The sequence below is a fragment of the Nyctibius grandis genome, chromosome 8 (genome assembly GCF_013368605.1).
Source record: "Nyctibius grandis isolate bNycGra1 chromosome 8, bNycGra1.pri, whole genome shotgun sequence".
In the NCBI taxonomy this organism is placed as follows: domain Eukaryota; kingdom Metazoa; phylum Chordata; class Aves; order Nyctibiiformes; family Nyctibiidae; genus Nyctibius; species Nyctibius grandis.
Window position 1 is genome coordinate 17,009,908 of NC_090665.1, and position 23,806 is coordinate 17,033,713.

A 23,806-nucleotide genomic window follows, 5' to 3' on the forward strand; every position below is an offset into this window, starting at 1 on the left:
TGATCAACCTTTCTAAGTAAATACTGGTTTGTTGTTATCCACTGCAATAAGCAAATGCATGTACTAGCTGGAAGAATGATTTTTGGCTTGTCACAACAGTTTAGGTGCAGCAGACTTCAGAGTCTGAAAAAAATGAGAGTCTAAACAGAAAATGACTAGAGCTACAGTATCTTCCTAGTTTTCTAAGCTACGCAGAACATCACAGACTCGTTTTAGGCCTTAGAGAATTAATTTATTGCACACTGATGAGATAATTGCCCTTTGTGTTTCATTATTTTGTGATTATTGTGTCATGACACTAGGGAAGAAGACTAAAGTGCAACATTTTCAAATAATTTCTGTGAGACAAGCAATTGATTTTTTCAGAGAATAACTGAATTGCATAACTTTATTAGGACATTACTGTTAGTAGTAATATCTCAGTGATCCTTATCCCGGTCTATATTATATTTTGCTTCTGGGATGATGGATGCATTATTTGCCTCCTTTCTTCTATATTTTCTAAAATGTTACGCTCTAATGATTTTTTTTTTAACGTTAAAGTATAATTAAAAATCAGTGACATCTCTACTGAGATATAACATCTTCTTCACGCTGGATAATTCTTCTTGGGGAATCAAATATTCCATAAAAGCTGGAAAAACTTGCATGCCAGTATCTAAGCTGTCTCTTACTTTCAATCTGAAGTATCCTTTACTTACTTCTGTCATGTCCACTGTTGAACTCTAGAAATTAAGGAGGGGGGAAGAAACTCCGAACAGGCGTTCAGACCCATTATCTCTTAACAGGGCTTTGTGAACTTCGTAATTAATACAGATTTTATTGTTTTATCCATTATTTAAGTTAACTTATTTTCTGTAGTAAAAATAAAGGCAATTTATGCTACATATGTGGGCCTGTTCATAATGTGCCTTCACAGTGTTCTTAGACTGAAGCATGGTGGATTTATGATGTGTTCAAGAGCAAAAGAGAGAGGCCATTTGCTCAAATAAGGATATCCTTGAAAGCAGCAGCCTTCAAGTGCTAGAAGTTTTTGTTTAAAAAAGTTGCATTTAATTTTTTTCTTTTCAAAAAGATAATTATTTGCAGTGTGTATTTATTTTTTATTTGCCTCTAGCACAAACAAGCTAATTTAGTACCAATATGGAATTAAAGGACACTTCAGATTCCAGTGACGAGCCATGTGCACATAGAAAATTCCTTGCAAATTTTATTTGTCTTCCTTTTTTTTAATGAACTCTGATCTTTTATTATACTATGAAATCTATTGTGTAATCCTGTTTTCACTGGGTTTAATTTTGAAAAATGCTGGACTGTTCTAGGTAAGCGTGCTGCTCTGCCACTTGCCTAATAACAGTAGACTGCAGGCTGGATCTTTGAGGATGCTGTTTCAAACTGCAGGAGAATGTCTTGAAACCCTTACCAAATCAGCTGTTGCTCTTTCTGTACTCATACAGCTGCAGTCTTGTTCTGTAGCATTAGCACCACTGGATGTAGTTATCTAGGGGAAATTTTCTGGCTTTTTCACACTAAAAATGCGTAATCAAAATAGCTAATCACTTGACCCTTGCACTCTAAAATTACTTTCTCAGCTTTTTTCCCATTCACAGGCTTAACTTTGAAAATCTCTCTTCTCCCTGAGTTTTTTCCCCTGAACCATCTGAAGCAGTTACCCTGTTGCTGCACTTCCAGTGCGTGTTTGATCAGGCTTCGTTTATCTTTCCCACCATGACCCGTAGTGTCCATGCACAACCTCTGGATATTTTCCAGGTTTATTTTGCTACAGAAGTTAATGCTAACGGACTGCTTCGGTATTGCAATCTAATCTGTAAGTCTTAAAGTACTGCTGTGTCACTTCTGCTGATTTTTAAATGTGAATTACTGTTCCTAAATAGGTTGACAGGTTGTTTGGTTTATTTGGGGGTTCAGTTTTCTTATTACTTGCTTGTTTCCTGTGCTTGTTAGTGAATACTGTGGTCTTCTTGCTACAGCTTTTTTTTTTGGTTCAGGCTTTTTATAATACTTTCAGTATTTTTTTATTGCTTGTATAGATGATGCCTGGGAAAAAGAAGCATTTCTAGTACCCAGTGTATCTTAATGCAATACAGATTTACTAAGGAATTTGACGTTTTAAATGTGGTGATTGCAGAATCAAAGCACAAACATCCAAATTTGTAATCCTCATAAAAAGACTTACTGCCTAATTCTGAAGGGAACTAGATTTTTCTTTCTAGGTGTGCCTAGAAGAAATACCACAGTGCTCAGCAGAGCATTAACTCCGAATGTTTTTCACTTTGTTTAATGAACAATTCCCCTTCAACAGACAATTTACTTTCCTACATGTGTTGCCTTTAACTCGTAGGCAACAGCCTCTTTTGGCTGAAGGATCTCCATTTGGAGCTTGTTTCCTTTGCTTGAAATGAATACTCAGTGGATCTGAGAGGGAATGCCACATGCAGATGGCTCTTGACTAATGGCCAGGGTACTCGCCTAATGCCAGGGACCGCTTGGAGCTAGAACGGCCATTGGGTAATATTTTAAGTAGTCCACACAGCACAGTCTGGCTATCTCCTTTCTGAAAGTCGTTTTTACTCACATTTTCCCTCATTCTTTGACGTAGTAGATTCTTATTTTTACAGTCAAAATTGTTCAGCTTTGGCAAGCTGGGCTGACTGTGCTTCCTTTCCTTATCTGAAAGTACCTGGCAGACTAGTGATTAAAATTATTCCCGTCGGAGACCTGCATTTTAATTCTCCCAGACAGAAAAAAATTGGCCCTGGTTCTCATTCTTTAGTGGATGAATACTCTTGGGTTACTGAATGCAAAAGGGGTGCTTCCTGTCATGTTTTGGAGAACAGAGATGATGGTTGCTGTTCTTAGCCTTGGGGATAGATCTGTACATACGTGTTAGGTATCCTTCCAGTGTTCTACCATGGATTGTGCCCATTGGGAGAAGCTCCTGGTATGCTCCATGCTAATAAATCTGACACACTCCTGAGTGTAGACAGGACTTTGGTGTGTAATAAAGTTAATTGACAACAACTAAGGTACTCCATCATTTAGGCAAAATCCTGGTTTAAGTGGCAAGATGTCTTTGTGGAGTTGGCCCATTCTGTTAAAATTTTTAAGTGTAATAGTTCAAGTTAGTTCTTAAACGGGTATAATTAGGTTTGTGAATGAGTTGGATAGTGACATTTCAGTTGTGGTTTTGGGGTGATTGTTTCAAGCTGTGAATGAATTAAATCAGACATACTGTAGAGTTCATGTTAAAGAGTTGCAGGTGTAACCAGGAGAGTTTAAAATTTAATCTGTTTGGGACACATTCCCAGTCAATAAGGTAAACACTTCCAGTTTTGTAATCCTGTTTCCATTACAAAAATAGAAAAACAAGTCTTTTCCCATTGATTCCAAGCAGAGGGCACGTCTGTATTACCACTTGGTCGTTTGTCCTGTAAAGCCTCCTCGCCTGCCCTCTGTGCATCCACATGGATGTCTGTGGCTTTGAGGGCTCCATTCTGGTGTAAGTAGTCCCAAGGCTACCCCATCTGCTGAGTGTTGGAGTTGCCTAGGTATACAATCAAGGTTTGCAATCAGATATTACTTGCAAAATCATTTCAGTAGTCAAAGAAGTTGCTGCTTCTCAGCTGTAAATTCAGTGAGATGTGGTGCCATCAGGTGAGCACTCTAATTCAACACACCTGAGATGAGTTAATGTGTTACCTGCTGCAGCGACAGGTGAAGGGACAGCGTGTCCTGAAGAGTCCTTTGAACAAAACTAGATATGCAGAGAACTCCAAAATTGAAAGCAGCTGCAGATTTAAAAGATTTCTGCTTGGTCCGTGCAGCTGTGCAGAGCAAGCGGTGGTGCGTGGGCTGGGGCCGAGGCGTTGCTGCCCGCCGTGCCGGCCGCCGCCGGGGGGGCAGAGCGGGCCCTCCCGCTGCCCCGGCGCTGCGCAGCACCCTGGCCGCAGCACAGCGCGGGGCTGACTGCTGTGGGGTTTTATGTCTCTGCTGTGCTCCCACGAGGTCCTGGCGTGTCTTGCCTGAGCAAAATCTTTTTCAACTCTTTCCATCTCCAGGCGCTGCTGGCTTGGCCGTGCCGCAGCCCGGGACCGGCCGCGTTACAAGTGTCTGGTTAAATTTAGGAATATCAGCGTGAACGGCAATATTTACAACTGCACGTGGGGAGAAGGAGAGGCTTTGTTGGGGCAGCTCTGAGACTGTGCCGCCCGCTCCGCTCATGCGGGTCCCGCACCGGCTGCCCCCGCCGCGGGCTCCGCCGGGCCGTGCTCGGCGCGCGATTGCTCCCGCCTGGCCCCGCCGCGCGATGCCTCCGGGTAACAAAAGGCGCGCGCGGGCGGGGGCCGCCATCGCCTAAGGCCGGGCCCGCCGCGCTGCCGTGGGCCCCGCTCTCTGGCGAGCCTGGTTTAAGCTTAACACGGTGGCACGTCGCGGGGCACAGCGGTGTTTGCGCTTTGAAGGGGAGCGGCAGTGCCGGGGCCGCCCGGCGTCGCCGCCTGAGGCGGGGAGGGAAGCGCAGAAGCTCCTGCCTGAAGGCGGGCGGCAGGAGCGGGGTGTTCACAGCGCTCTGGGGAGCGTGCGCCTGAAATTCCCGGGCCGTGCGTGGTACGGCAGAGGGGTGCGCTGCCAGCCCGGGGAACCCTGACAGGCCGGAGAAGGTCATGGCAGGGGGGAAGGGCCCCTGCACCAGCACAGGCTGGGCCCGACTGGCTGGGCGGCAGAAAGGGACCCGGGGGTGCTGGCTGAGGGCTAGTTGACCACGAGCCAGCAATGGGCCCTTGCCACGAGGAGGGCGAAGGGTATCCTGGGCTGCCTGGGGAGGTGTGTTGACAGCAGGGCGAGGGAGGTGACCCTTCCCCTCCAGTCAGCCCTGGTGGGGCCACTCCTGGAGTGCTGGGTCCAGCTGTGGGGCTCCCCAGTGAGACACAGGCATAGTGGAGAGAGTCCAGCCAAGGGCCATTAAGATCATGATGAGACTGGAACATCTCTCATATGAGGAAAGGCTGAGAGAGCTGGGACAGCAGTCTGGAGAAGAGAAGGCTCAGGGGGAACTTACCAAGGTGTGTAAATACCTGAAGGGAGGGTGCACAGAGGATGGAGCCAGGGTCTTTTCAGTGATGCTCAGTGGCAGGACCAGAGGCGTGGGCACAGGCTGAAACACAGGAGGTTTTCTCTGATCATCAGGAAACACTTTCTACTGTGAGGGTGACCAACCGCTGGCACAGGTTGCCCACAGAGGTTCTGGAGTCTCTGTCCTTGGAGATATTCAGAAGCCATCTGGACATAGTCTTGGGCAGCCAGACCCTGCTTGAGCAGGGGGGTTGGACAAGTTGACCTCCAGAGGTCCCTCCCAACCATTCTGTGATTCTGTCTGCAGTTTCTTGTAACTTTGCTGGTTAAGTGCATATTTTACCAATAATAGTTAGTTCAGGTTTGGGGGAGGGGTTAGATATGAGTTAATGTTTTTCATAAACTTGAGAAGTTGGGGTTTGATCAGAATTATTACAGTTACAAGAAAAACAACAGCAAAATCAGTAGAAATTGTCAGGAAGGCTTGGTGTTGGGGAAAAAAATGCTTACCAGACTTTGAGCTGGAAAACTCCCAATGAGAATTTGTTTCTGAAAAAAAACAGCATGTCTCCTGTAACAAGGTTGTTCCATTCAAAACTCATAGCTGCTGTTAGGAGTGAAGAGGTAATACATCTGATATAAATGGAAAAAAGTCTAGTAAGGATTAACTTGTACTTGATAGGTTGCATTTTTAATTATGCTGTTTACAAGGTCTTGTTTTGGCATGCTTTTAGCTTATTTTAAAAGTGCTTGACATACATGACCTGCAAGTAAGGGATATTCCCAAAAGTAAATCAGATCAATTAAATACACAGAGAAGTCACCCGGAGCACAAGCTAAATTTTCAATAGATAATGACCTGAAAATTTGAAGAACTCTAAATTTTTAAGTGCTTGTAAAAGAAATTGCAGAAGTTACTGAAACCATATTTTGTTATCTTTCATGGGGAATACTCTTGCACGTAAAAAAAATCAGTTTATTTCACAGATTAACCGTTCCGTTGGCTGACCCAGTGTGTCTGCATCTTAGTGGAGACACTGGGTACTGATCCACTTTTGTCTATGAACAGTGAGTTGACAGTTAATAGGGTGTGGAAGAAAGAAGCAAGTTTTCAACTGGTTGACTATGAGTGACATATTCTCATCTTAAAATGTATAATGTAGACTAACACAATAGTTTTGCTAAGTCATACTGTCCTTGGTTAATACTTCTTGTTACAATATTGTTAAATTCTATGAATTTACTTGGTGTTCTCTATTTATTGCTGTGGAGGGAAAACGGAGTCCAGCTCTAGACCACCAGTCTTGCAACAGGCTCCATGAGGAAGGATCCCTTAATCAGATCAAATTGCAATCCAGATTGCTTTGGGTGGGAATCTTAACTTTTAATACGACTTCACAATGAACTTTGTTTCAATAAGTCTTTTTTTATGCAGTACCTAATTTTTACTAAGTCCTGATAGGGCTGGCATTTTAGAAACTTCTCAATGCACAGGACTGCCATATGCCTATGCTACTGTCACAGAAGCACTAAGGCCTGTGTCTCTTTTCTTTTTTTAAATTAACATATTTACCATTTTCTGCCTTTCCTTGTGATGTAATCTTTTTCTTGCTTTGTTAGACATCTTCTTTGGCAACAGTGCCAGTTAAGTTGGCTCTGGTCACCTCACAGCTGCTTTTAAACATTTTCCTTTGCTTAGTGCCAGCATAGCTGTGTAGGTGGCTGAGCAGTTCCCTGCACAGATTCAACCAAAAAATACCCATTGTTCCCCCTTGGCAAAGGAAAAGGCAAGGTCACTCCATAGCTATACCGTGGCTGTGCTGGCTTGCAGGCAGGAATGAAGATTGGTGATGAGGTCTGCATAAATGGATTTTAGTGGCAGTGTGCTGAGTATCTGACCAGGGCCTTAGGGGGTTCCAGCTTGAGGCCAGAAGAGTGCTGGGAGCTCATTGTGTGTTTGAAGAGATCTGCTAAAATGACCAAGACAACAGAATCGGTTATCAATAGGCCTACACGTGGTACTTTGAGATTCACACAACTGTTAACTCCTATAAATTTGTCTTAAATTGAACAGTAAAAGACTGGTCAGTGTAAGCCCGAAGTACACTGAAATATCGTCTGCCCCATTTTGTTTTTTCTTTTCTACAGCTCTCTTTGATTTCATATATTTCTAGACATGTATGTGCTTCTACAGACTACGGAATTTTCAAAGTTAGGTTTATAGCCTAGCAAGTTTGTGCAGTAAATAAATGAAGAATTGTTCCAAGAAAATACATGCATACTAATAGCATGTTAATAATTCAGTTTTTCTATATGATTTTATAATACTGTATCCCGATCTTGGAGATCAATTTATGTTTTAGTGTAATAGAGGAGCCGAGGACACGTCACATGTTATTGCAAAATATCCTAATGGACTTCCGATATTTCACAACTCTGAACAGGTTTTTTTTGCCATCACCATCAAGCCATAGGCTGTTATTATTTAAAATGTCTGTTCATTGATACACTTGAAAAAATATGGATGTTTGTTTCAGAGCTCTGAATATGAAATCCAAATTACCAACACTTCCCTGGTGTTTTGTTTAAAAATTCAAAGACTTTTTTTGTTGATGTACTCATTGTGTGTGACCCCAGCTGGTTGGTCTGTGCTTCCCATCAGCTATGGTTTCCTTCAAACTGGCTGTGACAGATTCTATAGATTCTCCGGTTGACATTGTTTCTGATTATCTTTGCAACTAAGCTGCAGACCTAACAGATTTAGTCATACAGGAAAAAAATCACTAAAACCTCTTTAGCTTCATATTTGTATAGGCATCCATGCTGTTTATGTGAAATTAAGCTATTTAGGATGCTACATAACTATTTGAAGTTAGTCTTGTGGGATGGTAAGTTAGTGTGTGCATGTGAGCATACATGTACATAAACATGAATAACTTTGTTCTGTGACTCTTTGAAGCTGAAGATCATTTAAATGGAATTTTTCTTGTGCATGCAAGTAAAAATATTTTGCAAATGCCAGGAATAATAATATTTATGTAGTGATCATGTTTTTCTAAATATGAAAGAATAGCAACACTGGTTTTTCTCCATGAGGAACAACAATAGTGGTGACTGAGGGATGGAAAAATAATTAATGTGGAAGCAAAGTGCTTTTGTTCTAAGAGGAACATGCATATGTCCACTGACAGATTTTTATTTTGAACTTGCGTCAGTGACGAGGAGGCTCAGTTTGTGGTGGTTTTGTATATACTGCAGTTAGAGCCTCTCTATGAGAGCTGTAAGTGGGTTTCTTTCCCATGTGCTCGGGTTTCCATAGGTAAAATGGGAATAATGACACTGACCTCCTTTGTGCTTTGAAAGTACTGCCGAGAAACATTATGTAAGAATTGAGTATTATTATACAAATCATTCTAGTTTGATCCATCTCTGCTGACCTTTTTCATCCATGCAGTAAGACTACCGTGACTAGGAGGCTGATGGGTCTCATTGTGTTCAGCTTATCACTGTACGCACTGCTGTTTTTCAGTGGAACATAAATCAGTGTAATCTTTTTTGTCCCCAAGTGATGGGCGTTATTAACACTTGGCATTTATTTGGAATTTGATCATGTTTAGAGCCTTTACAGTTGCTATTGATAAAGTATATATAATTAGTTTAGTGATATTTCTGCTTTAAGTTGAATACAGAAATCCGTTGAATATTTTTTAGAAGATTTACAAACAGTGTGACACCTGCTTCCCCCTTCTACTTTTTCTAAGCTGTTTTATAAATAAGACTTGAAGAGATTGTTCCTGTTGATGCTTGCTGTTTTGTAATATTACCTTGTCTTCAAAAACTTCAGAAATCGCCAGCTCTTCAGCAAGCAGAGGTGCATTAACCTCGAAAATTTGGTGTAAAATACAGCTAGTTATCTTAGCAAGCAAGTGCCTGCTCTCTGAGCTGGTTATACTGGTGTTGGCAGTTTCCAGCTTGTAGTGATGTTTTTATTGCTCTGGGACCAGTCCTGGACAGCTCCAGGTCTTTCGGTGACAGCTGTGTCCCACAGACCTGGGCTGCGGCTGCACGAGGGCCGTGGCCAGGACAGGATGCTCTTGGAAGCTGGATTTCTCTTTGTTTAGAGAAGAGTAGTGACGCTGGTGGTATGGACTGCAAAATCTGTCTCTTCAGGTTGGGGTGCTGATGTGATCTATTTGGAAATGCATTAACTTTTTGCAGCAACTAACTGAACCGACTGTCATGTTTGCTGTGAAGAGAGATGGGAAGGTGGTGTTTCCACCTTTAAATACTTGGAGCAGTTGAGGTCACATGAGTATCTGGACTATGACACTATTTTTGAAAAAAATAAAACAGGAGGGAGGGAATATTTTGTTCGTAAGTGATAAAAAATTTTGTTTAGCATTTTTTCACCTGCTGACAAACACACAGACCTCTTACTGTGAAAGATTTGGTTGCTATTTCCTTCTGTCCATGGTGGATGAAAAACCTCACTCATAAAAAAAAAACTGGTCACTTTCTGTCCTAGCTGTGTTTAAAGGTCTACACATTCATGTATTTATATTTACCCATAAAGAAGTTTAAAAGGAAGGACAAGGGCAGGGAAATGTTTCTTTGAAAACTTGATCAACTCTTAAGATCATTTTGACACTGCTGCTGCCAAATGGGGGATTTGTGTAGGGATTAGAAGAATGAGGTCTTTCCTACTGACAGTAACTCTAGCCAAAAAGACTTTTAAACATACATCATATGTAAGCGACTGTCTTTTTAAAATCAAGGTCAAGTAATTTGAATGACCCTTGTATTTACTAAAGTTGCCCTAATGGTGACTGTATACATTTATCTGGGTACCCTTCTAAAGGAAGGCACAGTGCAGCAGTAGCTCTTAATTAGTGTTTTTTCCAGGGCTGCTACAGTAAATCTGGTGGTTGTGTGTGGCTTTGGCCATGGGTATTGTATTTTTAAGCTACAGTTTTCAGAGAGTCTGCGTGTGTGTGCACGCAAGGGGAGGTACATACACGTATCTTAAAAACTATTGCCAGTGCAAATAGATCACAATCTACGTGCCACGTGTTGAGAAAGAAACAAACGGCGTGCGCAGCGATTGATGCGGGACAGTGGGTAAACGCGTACGTTTGACTGTACACCAGCGGTGCTAATTGTATGGTACAGTCAGTGTGACACGTCTGGGCCTTGCACTGCGAAACGTGACGTTACAGTGCCTCAGGCAGGCCGGGAGGTGACACTGGAGATGACTCCGTCACGTAGCCCTGTGCTCAGAGAGCTGCAAGCCAAACACTGACATTTCAGAATTTCACTGCACTTTGCCATGGGACCTTGTGTTGTTGGCACCAGAGAAAGTAATTTATTTATTCTCCCTGGTAGGGAAAGGGACGAGGAGAAGTAAGATGAGAGCTGATCTTGGAGAAAAAAAGGGTCAAAAGTTTCAGCTGCAGCAAAGAGGGGAATTTTTACAGCAGTACTGGGAAGTGACAGGCACGTCACTGATGATGACAGCCTGCAATGAGAGGGCAGACTAGGTTTTGATGAGAATATGCTAGCACAGCTTAGCAAATCCTGGGCAAAATCCTGCAGCAAAAGTAAAATTGACAAGTAACTGGCCAGTTTAGAGAAACTATTTTGAGCTCAAAATGTATGTAAATCATGAATGACTGTTGTCTTGTGCACTCTGGCACTACCTCACAAAAGGTGTTTCATAATAGAGCAAGGATTTAGTGTGGGGGTGGGTTTGCACGTGTATGGGTTTTACAAGGTTTTTTTTTTCCTAGGTGAGTTAGGTGACTGAATGAATTATTCCATTTATTGAATAGAGAAGAAGCAAGCTGCTTCTGAAGATGTTCTCGGATACAGAACTGCCTTTTGGAAAATTAATATTAAGTAGTAGTGTTACTCCAGATACCAAAGGAATTTACACAGAACATTAGAACATCCTTGTCTCAAGTTGTAAATATTTCTAATATTTCTCATTTTTTATAAAGGTGAGACTTTGCGTATGCCTACATCTTTTCTACTTCTGTGCTGTAGCTACAGAAGATTCTTTTTTTAAGTATTCTTTTTCCCTTGGTTGTGTTGCTTCTGCTTCATATTACAGAGAAGTTACACTGTTGAATTTATCATTTTCCAGTTACCTCATCATAGAACATAGGTGCGCTAAAAAAAAAAAAGGGCCATAGTTCAGGCACAAGTGGGAAGAGAAAAGCAAGCAGTGGAGGAGAACAAGTTATATGAGGAAAGACCGGGGAAGAGAGATGGCTGACACCACTGAGCCAGCTTGGGACCACCTGGGCTAAGCTGAACGTTGGCCAGCTCCTGTGGAAGGAGGGCAGGGCAGGGGTGAGGGCTGGTGTCTGCACTGTTCTGAAGGAACCTGTCGCCTCACGTGCCTTCACTTTCTGTCTGCTAATGCCAGAGCGTGTAAGTAGCTCTTCAGGAGCCAACCCTTGTCCTTACGGCTCATGGCCCCAGCTAGACCCAAGCTGACTCTGGATTACGAGGCAGTGGCAGCTCTTCCTTACATTTGATTCTGCCTCCAGACCCACCACTGTCATTCCCCATGCTGAATAAGGCTGTGCATAAAAATGGGGGGGAGCATTTGATTGATAGATTCCCAGCTGTCTTGCTTTGAAACTGTCATAGAGGCAGGAGCTGCTGCTGCCACAACGTCCATAGATAAATGAGTTCACCGCTTTGAGTGGCTTGTGTACAGCAGTTTGAACACTCACGGGCTAATGGTAGTGCTGCATGACAGTTTTGATTAAGACATTAACTCTGAATAATCAAGATTACAAGATACAATTTGGAATAGAGGAGGAGCAGCAGCATTGGTGAGGCTCTCAGCATAGAGCTGCGCTCCTCTGTGTGAAGGAGGGTGAGTTAGATCCATAAGCAGTTTGGGATCGCAAAGATGATAAACATCTCGGATGAGAACACACTGTGTTAGGGATGGCATGGCTGGCTTTATCTTGACATCCAGCTGCCTGCTCTGTTACTTTAGGTAAGTCGTAAAGGCATCGTTTACTCCATCTGTACAGTGATAGGCTGTGAGATAGGCTTACTTCACTGATGTTTATAGAATACAGGTAGTATAGTCAGATGAGGAATGGTTAAGGCTGTGAAGATACATGGATACATATTTCGTACGTGTGCTTGTGATTATAAATAGTATGCCGACTTCTAGAAGTATACTCACTAATTGTAACTTTTAATGCTGAGATATGACAGGCTTTGTCTCAGGCAAGAAGAAATTGTTTCTAGAAATAAAATACTAACACTTAATTTTAAAGGTGAAATATTGAAGGTGTAGTCTTGTGAGGTGTCCTTGTGACATCTGCTAAAAGGTCTGGAGGCTGTTATGTGAGGGTGTATTTGCAGTGTACAAGACAAAAAAGCTGATCTGATTCCGGAACGTTAAAATGATGTGAGAATTTGCCAAGGTTACTAAGGAAGTAATTTAAGACTCTCTTTTTATTGCTCTTTTTAGGTAATATTTCAATAATCACATTACCAGTTTCCGGCACCAACTCCCCAACTAAGATTTTGCCAAAAACCTTAGGACCAATCAATGTGAATGTTGGACCCCAAATGGTAAGTTTTGCAACTCTGGTAGTGCTGACTTGTGTAACTGGCTGGGTGACTTCTGTTGATGTAACATGGAAACGTGAAAAACAAAGACCTGAACAGCGCTAGGAACCTGCTGCTTCCTGCCTCAGCTGCAGCGGCTGCTGACATGCCCTGCCTGGATGGAAAGGTGATGACGTGCGGGTACAGCAAGCTTGGCATGCCAGAATTGCCACTCCAACAATGATCTTGTGCGTGGCCTTGGGGGACACCTGTCTTCCTGGCTTTGAATGGAAATTGAACCAACTTTACCAGTTGACATTTTACCTATAACTCAAGAGTGTATTAAGAATAAAAACCCATCTCATTAAGAATGTTATTGATACTCTCTGAATATTATGAGTCATGTTCTCACCAGTAAATCTCCAGCATTGCCAAAGAGTAAATGTCTCAGATGTGTCAGTAGAGATTTAACTTGTTGAAACTACTCTTCTTAAAACTGTCTTTTCCTGTCAAGGATAACTATATGAGCATATATTGCTGTTTCAGGGATTTGGGAAAATCCCTGGTTTTGAGAAAAATTCTCGGGTTTCTGGTGGCCAGAGAACTAAATGGGCAATACAGTGAACTGTTTCTAGTAACCTGATGCCTACTTGCCAAGCGCTTAGCTTGAGTACAAGAACCATTTGATGTGCTTTATAAATAATTGTGGTGGGTCTTTTTCACATCAGCAGTTATTACTGTTCTTCCATGGCTTTTATCCCAGTTGGACAGATGGGCACAAGCATTACAGCCAGGACCCCCGAGCTGCATTCTCCACTGTGCAGAGCTCTCCATCTGGAGTACTAGCCACAGGCTGTCTACAAGAGAATAGTGTTCCTCAGTGCATCTGTACTGATGCAAGTATTGCTAGAGCACGTGCCCTGTAGCATTTCACTGGAATAGTTGTACTACAAAAGATGTATTTTGTGAGTGCAATAAATAATAGCCAAGAACAGGAGAGAGCAGTCAGTTAATGCAGTTCCTACTCTTATGAGTGACTTCTCAAGGCCCTGCTTTTGGTTTAAATGAACCCTAGTTACAGTTTAGGTTCTGTAGCAGGTAGAAGTTGCAAAAGCTACTGCATGGTGTGATACACACATTTTATTTTATTTTATTTTTAATTATTTAATTTTTTTATTACTTTATTCTGCTGCTTTGCAAGGATAGATCTATATTCAAGAAACATTTTCTTATTAAATAGCCATTACACAGGCCTCCTAAGACATCCAGTGTACGGCTGTGTTATGTGCCAGACCATTTAAAAGAGAATGTTCGCAAGTTCTTGAGAATGTTGGCGCCCCTTTGGCATCTCACCTGTGTTAGCAACATCCTGCTGACGCGAGGCGTTTTTGCCTGTATTTAACTGCTGTAGGTTACAGCCCTTGTGCCTGCTCCAGGTCCTTCACACCAGCACACGGCCCCCAGGATCAGTGGCGTGGGCTGTTGGCTGGACGGTGACCGCTGGTCTGAACCCGCTGGGGTAGGGCTGTGCAAACAGCGCAATCACAGTTTGCGGGCTGGGTTCTCATCTAGGAGTGTTTGTTACAGTTTCTTTAAATTCAGTCTGTAGGTGTAAATTTAACAGTATAAATATTACTGATAAAATGTTAGTGCTTAATTACAGGGATTTAACACATCCTACAGATGCTCTATTTGCTAAATTAGGGTGAGGGTTTTTTTTTTTTCTGGTTTATGCTACGCAGTGAATTTAAGTGATTACTTCAGGCACACTGGAAAAATGTTTGCTGTTAAGATGGAATTAGTCCTCTGAAAATACACAGTGTAGCATTTTTTGTGAAAGCAAACATTCAATAGGTGAATGCTGTAGGTGAACCTGCTTTGGCAGGGGGTTGGACTAGATGATCTCCAGAGGTCCCTTCCAACCCCAACCATTCTGTAATAGTAAAATTAAAAGTGACACTGAAATAACACCGATTGGTATATCTGTGACATCTGTGTCCCTGCATCCAAGAACTTGCAGCTTTAACAATAAGCTGTAGACAGGTGGATTTTTGTGCTTGTGCAACTACCACCTGTAAGTGCCCATGGAACAGGGCGCTACCCGAGCGGCGTGGCTGCATGGGAAGGGTCTCCAGGAAGAGCGTGCTGCTGGTGTCCGTCTCCACGAGATGGCACCAAGGGACAGACAGATACGGGACAGGTCGGTCTTGGAAACATCCGAACATGATTTTGCCACCTCGGTTTATTGTAGTGGTTGTCACAAGGAAATTATGAGGAAATTGGACATAAAATATTATTTTATGACATATTTTATCAGTGATTTACAAGACATCAGTAGAGCAATGTGAAACCTCAGAGAGGGTGGAATGTGGTGAAATGCAATTCAGTATGCAGTATATTTAAAATCTTTTCTCTCCGGCATATGTCTGCCGTATGCTAGCAGAACCATATGCTTACTGCAAATAAACATTATTTATAGTGTTGCAAGAAATTGATACAAAAAGTTACTGGATTTGATCGATGTTTAATTGAAATATTGCATTACTGATTCTCACTTACGTTCTGGTGTTACACCAGTGCTGAACTTAAGCAAGCTTTTAAAAATTAACCATTCTATCACAAAATGTTTGTCTTCAAGCCAGTGTAGCAGTAAGTTGGTAACAGCTGATACCTTTCCTGTGCCTGCATGCAGTGTGTGAAGCAGCCAGCCGGGGATCTTTTGTTCTCCAGTATCAAGCAGTAAATATCTAACTTGTACCTGTGTTTTCGTTTTCCTAAATTTCTGTTTTCACTTGTTTCTAGCAAGCTATACGCTTGCAAAGATACATAAGATAAATTTATGTCTTTAAGATGAAATATATATATATATATGTAATCACGATGTGGTGTCAGGAGGGACGTGAAGAAATGCTCAATGACCTAAGGAAATGGGAAATTCTTCAGATGCCATTTTTTCTACTTGTTTAAACAATATTGATGAATACCAAACAAAGTATCTGCCTTATACTTACATGGGTGTTGGGTAAGTTAAGTAGTAAAAGAAACAGTTTAATACAGTTGGTAGTCAGAATGTCACTAACAAATGGAGTAAAGTAAAATAAAAGTTTAAAAAAGTGAAATAAGGTATATAAGAAAAAGGAATTGTCTGTGAAGCTTTGGTATGAATCTTACATACTGGAATCAAAATAATTTAACGTGTTTTATTTTAAAGATTAACTAATTAATACTGTTTCATTTTTAAATACTATCTAAATTCTTCTGGTGACCTACTTTAAAGAATGAACTCAGATGTGATTTAAAAGTTGAGACCAAGTGTCTTAGTGTTAACAACCCTTGTACATACAATTTCAGGTTTGAATAAATATAAATCTATCTATACTGTACAGACTTTACATTTAATTCCGTAGGTACAATGTTGTATTATTAGCTTGCCGGAAGGCTTGAGATCTTGCGAATGCTAGCAACTGCAGGGAATACTCTGCTTGCAGCTCAGATTGTCTTTGGGATTGTCTTTGGTACCAAAGACAATTATAAGAGATAAATCCATTGGAAAGGAGGCTGTATTGATTACAGGGACCAAGAAGTTGCCTAGATGTACTCTCAAAGAAACAATTAGATGTATATATGTACAGATCCTACCTGCCATACCTAGTAATTACTTCTGTTTGTCTAGTTCTTGTCCATATGAATAATACAGTAATATGGTACAATTAGTAGGAAACAACAGCATTGTAATTACTTTCATGTATGAAGATCTTCTGATGACATCTCTTCTGTATATTGTGACTGCAGCTTGCATCTGGTACAGTATCATTATTTTTTTTTTCTTAGTACCACGCTCAGTATGAATTTTAGACTGTGGTAACCTCTGTTTTCTTAAGAGAGCTGTGTTTTTTATTTCTAAATTTCATAGATCATAAGCACATCACAAAGACTGACCAATTCAGGGAGTGTTCTGATTGGGAGTCCATATAATCCAGCTCCAACAATGGTCACACAGACACACATAACGGAAGCTTCCGGCTGGGTCCCAGGGTAAGATTTTTGTTTTATTTAAAGATGTTTGAGGATCTGTTCTGATCTTTGTCTTTATTTGTACTGTTGTATCTGTACATTGGTAGTTCTTGCACAACTAAAAGGAGTATGCTCTTCAGCCTGCTATGCACTTCTGATGTCTGGAGCATGTGAACACGGCAGTACGAGCACCGGTCACTTCACTGTCTGTTTTTTTCTTTGTGAAAATGGAGAGTCAGAAATTCATGAGTTCTATTAAAACAAGCTTTTATTTCTTTTCATAAATTCATGATATAGCCAAGTAGCTTTGCTGTTGAGCATATCAGTGGGTGCCAACAGGGGGAGAGACTGTCAAAAAACCCTTCAAGAGGCATTTAGGAATAAACTCTAGTGGAAAATTTTGAATGTAATCAGTGTTGTATTTCTTATTACTATTTTACATTAGCAACAAGTTTTCATGGGGTTCTGAGGTACTCCAGAGTAACACGACTAACTTTCACTCTTCTAAAGAAATCAGGTCTTTACAGTATTTCATGGTAATTTTTTTTTTTTAATACCAGTACTGCTGAGCTTCTCTGTCTCAAGACAGATGTAGTGCTTTGCCTCTGAAAAAGTAGTTTATTTCCACATCTAGGTTAATTTTTCTAATCAGTGATGAATGTCAGTAGTACTTCTCCAGCTTTAGAGGTGGGAAAATGGAGCATCTGGGAAATGGCAGAAATAAGAATATAATGTTTGTACCTTGACTTTCTTCATTCTCTGCTACAAGCAAGGACTGTCATAGGCTTGTACTTCTCAATTGCTATAGTCCCACCACAAAGTCAATAAACTGCGTGCCCGGCTGAGCAGTTTTTAAGCTTGATTTTTTTGCTGAGTATGTGTTTATTTCCTGAAATACCTTTTGAATCCACTTAGTTCTGATTTTATTTGAAAAAGGAGCTGTCAAAGATTACCTTGTTTCTGCAAATGGTGTGAAATGTGGAGGCCAGGCAGAAGTTCTTTCAGTACCCAGAGGAGAGAAAAGCTATAGTGTCCGTTCACAGCTTGCTAAACTGGAGACTCAACACCCACTAGCTTGCTTAAGCTTCTTCCAAACCCAGTGATGGAGATTCCAAGAGAGAAGCCTAGTTGCAGTGCATCAACTACCACCACCAAGAAGCAGCACCATCCTTCTGTTTGTACACTGTCAAAAATCTAGACACGGTATTTCCAATGAGCCTAACTATTGTTTCATCCATAAAAAGGAGCAAGATATTCTCCAGACTGGCCAATCAATATTGATCCCTGCAGAAGTCCATACAATAGATCATACTTTCATCTGAAGAACAGAAGTGAGGAAGGGCCTGTGGTACTGCCGAACCTAAGTGGTGAGCCCTTGCTGAAGAGTTCCAGAGGGACTGCAAGTCCAGACACCTTGCTTTACCCGTTGTTTACTCGTCTTCACAGATTCCAAGTTGTTTCGAAAAGCCAATGAGACAAGAGCATATTCATTCTCGGGGCTCCGTGCAACCTCCAGCAGCCTGGCGTACAGACCAGGGGACAGCTTGCCATTCCCTGCCGTTCCAGGTCCCTGTTGTCCAAGGAAACACTGCAGCGCCCTCCCCCAACTCTGCTGCGTCCAGACCCCGAGTCGTGCTGCATGCGCGGTTAAGCACCACGGACAGGGACTGCCCAAGACCAAAATCCTGCTGTTGCTGCTGTGGAGGACGCCTGCTGATGGGTTCTGGATCGCACAACCAAATATATGCAGGCTTTCGGGGCACAGATCTTCACATCCATCATTTTTGTTCAGTTCACAACATTGTCAGGTTTTTAGCTGCGTAAGTATCTGCTGTGAGCCCAGGTCTGGAAACTGCAGGGTAACAATGTGAAATAATTTACTGATAGTTCTCAAGCCGTGTGCATTGTGTCAGCTGCAAGAATAAAAGACAAGTTTGGAATGCAACTTCTGAAGTCTGCTTGCTGTAGCTAACAAAGAGAACAATAAGGAAACCAGCTATTGTTGGTGATTGCTACTCCTGTGCAAAATATGTCAACTAGTTCAGAGTTCCTCTCTTCAGCTCTGTATGCATCAGCTCTAGTATGGAAGTGTTTCGTGTTTTACCTTGTTTTTTGTTTAAAGATACCAAAACATTCAATGTTCTGAAAATACAGGATATCTCTTATGCACTGTTTAAAGGCATTTTTCTTCCACGTGGAGGAATGTTAAATAGGAATTCTTAAAGGAGTCCAGCTTCTCCTTTTTGAAGGGATTGGGCTACCTAGCTCACATTAGCACTTCCTATAGTTTCAGATGAAGTGACTTCCCTAAAATCATATGGGCAAAGCATGGTAAGATTGGGAGCAGAACGTGTCTAGCGGTGAGCTCAGACAACCTCCAAAGTCCTAATCACCTTCTCTCAAATTTTGTCAAGCTCCGTGTGCTATTTTCCCCTTTCAATAAACATATAACAGCAAACATTAGTACTCAGCTAGGTCGCAAATACATTGATTTTACTGGTCTAAATATATAATGTTGTTTTCATCTTTTTGAACTGTCTTTTCTCAGGGACAGAAAGCGGACTCGAGAATTTATAGAATCAGATTTTTCAGAAAGGTGAGTATTATTGAACATACGTGTATGGTCATACCTGTTTTACTTCTTCAGATCTGCCCTTCAGAGAGATGGGTGTCCAGTTCCCACTTTCAGCAGTTTTCACTCCTCCACATAAAAGCTATGTTTATGTTGTATGTTACTCCTTGTAGTTATAATTCATTACTCTTTCTTTGCTTTATCACTTTCTGATGAATACATTTGCTGTTACAGATGATACTGGGAGTTGTGAAAAACACCACATCTTCAGAAACAGGATTGTTCTAGTTTTCAATGTGACACTTGCAAACAGATGATCTTTTCCTTTGCTTCCCAAACTTTGAATGCATTCAAGGTGGTTTCATTTGTTTACCCATCAGGGGTTACTCAAATTGAGTATCTGCATAGGGATTAGGAGCGTTGGGGTTTTTTAAATCTTCTGGTGTTCCTTTCCACTCTTCCTTTTCTTCTGTCCTTCTTTCCAGTGTTCTGTTTTCTTAAATACATTCAAAACTTTGAAAAGCATTCTTGTATTTTGATGTTTTCTTTAGCTTGTTACTGTTGACAGAACTAGGGCTTTTTCTGTAAAATAATAGATCTCTCTGAAACATATCATCAAACCTACTTGTAAAGCTGTAATTAAAAGAAAAACCAACACAGCTAAGCTTTTTAAAGGCTTCTGTTGAAACAGGCATCCAAATCTAGCTTGTGTGATATAACCAATTGCTCCTGTTTTTTTTCCATTACCGTTATCTAAGCTCTTGCTTTTGTGGAGAAAGAAAGTGTATGGAAAATAAACCTGACAGTTGCCAGTTATTGATTTGGCACCATAAAGACCAATGAATATGTTCTCTCCACGAAAGAGACTCTTGTATCTCAGTCTTAACTATGATGGCACAGATAATAAACTTGGTCGTTAGGAGAGCTGAGGTATCTTCTGCTGTATTGTAAATAGGGATGTCTGAGCCTTTCTATTTTTAGCACAAACATGAGAGTTCTCTGCAAATCTGGCTCCCAGACACATTAGACACTCTGTGAGGTTTTCGCCCTTTTTTTTGGTTGTTCTTTTGTGAAACTACCTGGAGATGAATTACAAATCCAGTTTTTTAAGCATCCGCCCAGCAGCATGTGTTCATCTACCATCAATGTAGAAATTGCCAAGAAAGGGGAAAGGGCTCCAGTGTACTTTTTTGCCAACTTGTAAGAAACTGATTCAAAACAAAGCAGAACAGTGTGATTTTCATTTAGGTAGTACATAATGTCATGAGTCCTGATTCCTGTTGCAAAAGGTAGACCTTTTGCTGTGTAACAAAGCAGCTTATTAACATTCAATGAATTAAAATAATTACTTTTCTCCTTCCAGTAAGAGAAGCAAAAAAGGAGATAAAAACGGGAAGGGTCTAAGGCATTTTTCAATGAAAGTATGTGAAAAAGTTCAACGTAAAGGAACAACTTCATACAATGAGGTCGCTGATGAGCTGGTTTCAGAATTCACAAATTCTAACAGCCACCTAGCTGCAGAGTCGGTAAGCAAATACGTACTGACGTTTGTGATACCATTACAGAAGTGTCTGGTTTGTCATGGAATTCTGTCCCTTGTGTTTCTGCGCTGTCCTGCCACACTCCATACGTTCCTTCACTTACTTAACGACTTCCCAAATACAAAGACTTACTTGCTTGAAATTTCAAAATATACAGTTAAAATGAAGAATTGAACTCTTTCTAAATTATAAACAAAATAGAGAAGAATGCCAAAAGGATTATCTTTTAAAAAAGGCTTCTCTTGTACCCACCATATGGGCTGTTGTCAGGCTTTTCAACTGTAACAGACTTGCCATGATGGGAAGTTGCTGCACAAAGGCTTCAAGCAGGCCCGAAGCTTCCATTTGCAACCAAACACGCTGATGTGGTGTCCAGATAGTAGCACAGATGAAGGCATCAGGCTTTAATGCCACTCTGACTTGAGCTGCCATTTTGGCTTTTTATCTTCTACATATCTACAAGGGATGTGTTCAATCTTTTTTTTCCTTTTTCAGTTCTTTTGTTGCAATTAATGCTGCATTGTTTTCTTAGCAGGCTTATGACCAGAAAAATATTAGACGGAGAGTTTATGACGCCCTTAATGTCCTGATGGCAATGAACATAATTTCAAAGGAGAAGAAGGAAATCAGGTGGATCGGCCTTCCTACAAACTCGGCTCAGGAATGTCAGAATCTGGAGGTAAAGTGAGGTAGATGGGAAATTCTGTATAGTTCACAGGTTGTGATAAGGGAGGTGCTTTACTTTAGAAGAAGGGGTTTTTTCTCAGTTTGAACCTGTTTGGTTTTGATTCTTGCACACCATGAAAATACAGCTTTTGATATTTGAACAAACTGAAAGGATGCGTTTATCTGCGCTTAGTTCAGTTTTATTTAGCGGGCGTTACATGAAGTTTAAAAAAAAAAATGTTTATCTTACAAAAATGGACATTGATTAAATCAGGGATTACTTTTAAGATTAAAGTCTCCAGTAGCCTGAAGTAACCAGAAAAAAGTCAAAAGATTTTATGATGCAGTTATGCTTACAAAATGGTATACATTTAAAATGAGACCAATTTTCTATTAATGTCTGTACTTGGAAATTCCATTCAAAAGAAATTAAGCAGAAAAATAATTCCTGCTAGGATGTCAAATACTAGTTATGAACTGGCAGAGGAAAAAAATTAGGTTTTACTTATTGGTTATTTCCATTATTTTTCCAGCAGGCTAAGAGTTACCATGCTTTTGCAGGGATGCCAGAATTTATATGCACAAATGTTGCTTGTGCTTCAGGCCAAATGCTCTATAAATAAAATGCGCAAGTTACTGTATTTAGTGCAGAGCACTGTAATGACTGTCTGTAAATACATCTTAATATGTATTACATTTGTGATAGCTGTGACATTAAACATCTTCAAAGGTGGGTGGGGTGCCTCTCCTGTACAGAACCATTTTTTTGTGCAGGTTCATTTACATCAATTGTTTTTCTAGATGTGGTAAGAAAAAAGTGCTTTCTATCCTTGTCCATTACAGCAACTTGGAAAATACCACCCACCCAAGGAGTATGCATATGCTCAATCACTATACTCCAGGATTCTTTTTTTTTTTTTAAAAAAAGATGGATAAATCTACATTTTACATGCATTCAGGTGAATGCATTCTTTTCAGTAGAGGTTATTGTTACAAATACGGAACTTGAATTTCATTGTGTCATCTACAATGATCACATGCTATTCCCTGTTTCAGGCTCTAATTACATATGCCCAACATGGAAGCCAGGCATATTTTCTTAAAATGTTGCTTCCTATGACATAATGGAAAAGAACAGAAAACAAAGGTGCATTTTCATGGTGTGAAAATCAGAATTAATTTTGCTTTTAAAGCTGTATAAAGTGCCAGCTCTTCTTACAGCGTAATTCCGTAATAAGATTACCAGTTCAAAAGTGAGAAATCAGTACAAAAAAGCTTGTTATATAGAAACCATGTCTAAATTATATCATCTGTGCTGTTTATTGGTTTTAAGAGTTATATATTTGTCCCAGCAAAGAAAGTCATATATTGTGCTCTGAAGGAAGCATTTTAAACATTAAGTGTGTGTGTGTGTGGGCAACCACCACAAAGCAATGTTGTAAATAAAATAGGGGGATTTAGAGCAGCTAAGTTTTAAAAGACTGCATAATTTAGTGTCACTGGTTGAATGAAAAGGTAATTTGAGAGTTCAATATTTTTGGGAGCAGTGATACAGTGCTGGCAACAGCAGGATGATGAGGAAAAACACCTTTTAAACATGATGACTACTGTCCAATTCTTTAGTGTTGCCTCAGAGCACTATGTAAAATACCGTTGGTTGTCTGCAGTGTCAACAGGCATCCAGTGTTACTGCTGTCCCAAACGCTGCATCTTTAGGTTGAAGATAGCTTTGCCGCATAAACTGTCATTAACAAAACTGTTGCAAGAAATGGATTCTGTGCTCACGCAGAAAATGTTACCTCTGCTCCCTTTTTGTTGCTGAAATCTTGCCGGTAATCAAGTCCCAAATGAGTAGTCCACACAAGTGGAAGTCACTGGAAAGGCAGGTGATGATCCTGAGAGCCCAGTTTCCGCACATTTAGTCTAGCAGCTTGCAGCTAGGAAAACAGCAGAAGGGATGTGCACAATTCCAAGAGTGGAGGGCAGGAGGGGAGAAAACAAAACAAAACAAAACCAAACCACAAAAAACCACCAAAACCCAAAGTACCCGCTCAAGCAAGTGTTTAATTTGGTGCTAATTGGCATTGAGTGCACAGTACAAAAGAGGATGAATGGGTGGGGAAATAATACAGTCTCTTGTAATAATTGATTCTTTACTGGAGTTAAAATTGTTGACAAAGAAAGAAATTACAGTTATACCTGTTGTCTGGAGAAATTCACATGATTATGCTGTTAGTCTGTTTGAAAAAAAAAAAAAAAAATAAGGCAAATGGGTAGGGCTGAAACGCCTTGTTCAGTTTACTTACCGTGCCATGGAATTCTCCACCATTGACAAAGAAAGTAT

The 23,806-nt window shown here is 40.8% G+C and overlaps 1 protein-coding gene across 8 annotated transcripts in view; it reads left to right on the plus strand.

Annotated features, from left to right (window-relative positions):
• The window catches only part of TFDP2 (transcription factor Dp-2), a 58,428-nt gene that overhangs the window by 17,227 nt on the left and 17,395 nt on the right, over positions 1–23,806 (plus strand). For 4 of the 8 annotated variants that reach the window (XM_068407016.1, XM_068407014.1, XM_068407019.1 and 1 more), the window contains 5 exons: positions 12,590–12,693; positions 16,583–16,704; positions 19,232–19,279; positions 20,619–20,781; positions 21,329–21,475. In XM_068407016.1, the coding sequence (XP_068263117.1) occupies positions 12,590–12,693; positions 16,583–16,704; positions 19,232–19,279; positions 20,619–20,781; positions 21,329–21,475 (584 nt within the window). Of the gene's footprint in view, positions 1–1,610; positions 1,829–4,272; positions 4,338–12,589; positions 12,694–16,582; positions 16,705–19,231; positions 19,280–20,618; positions 20,782–21,328; positions 21,476–23,806 lie in introns of those variants that run through there. The other 4 variants (XM_068407012.1, XM_068407013.1, XM_068407018.1 and 1 more) reach the window with 4 other exon arrangements.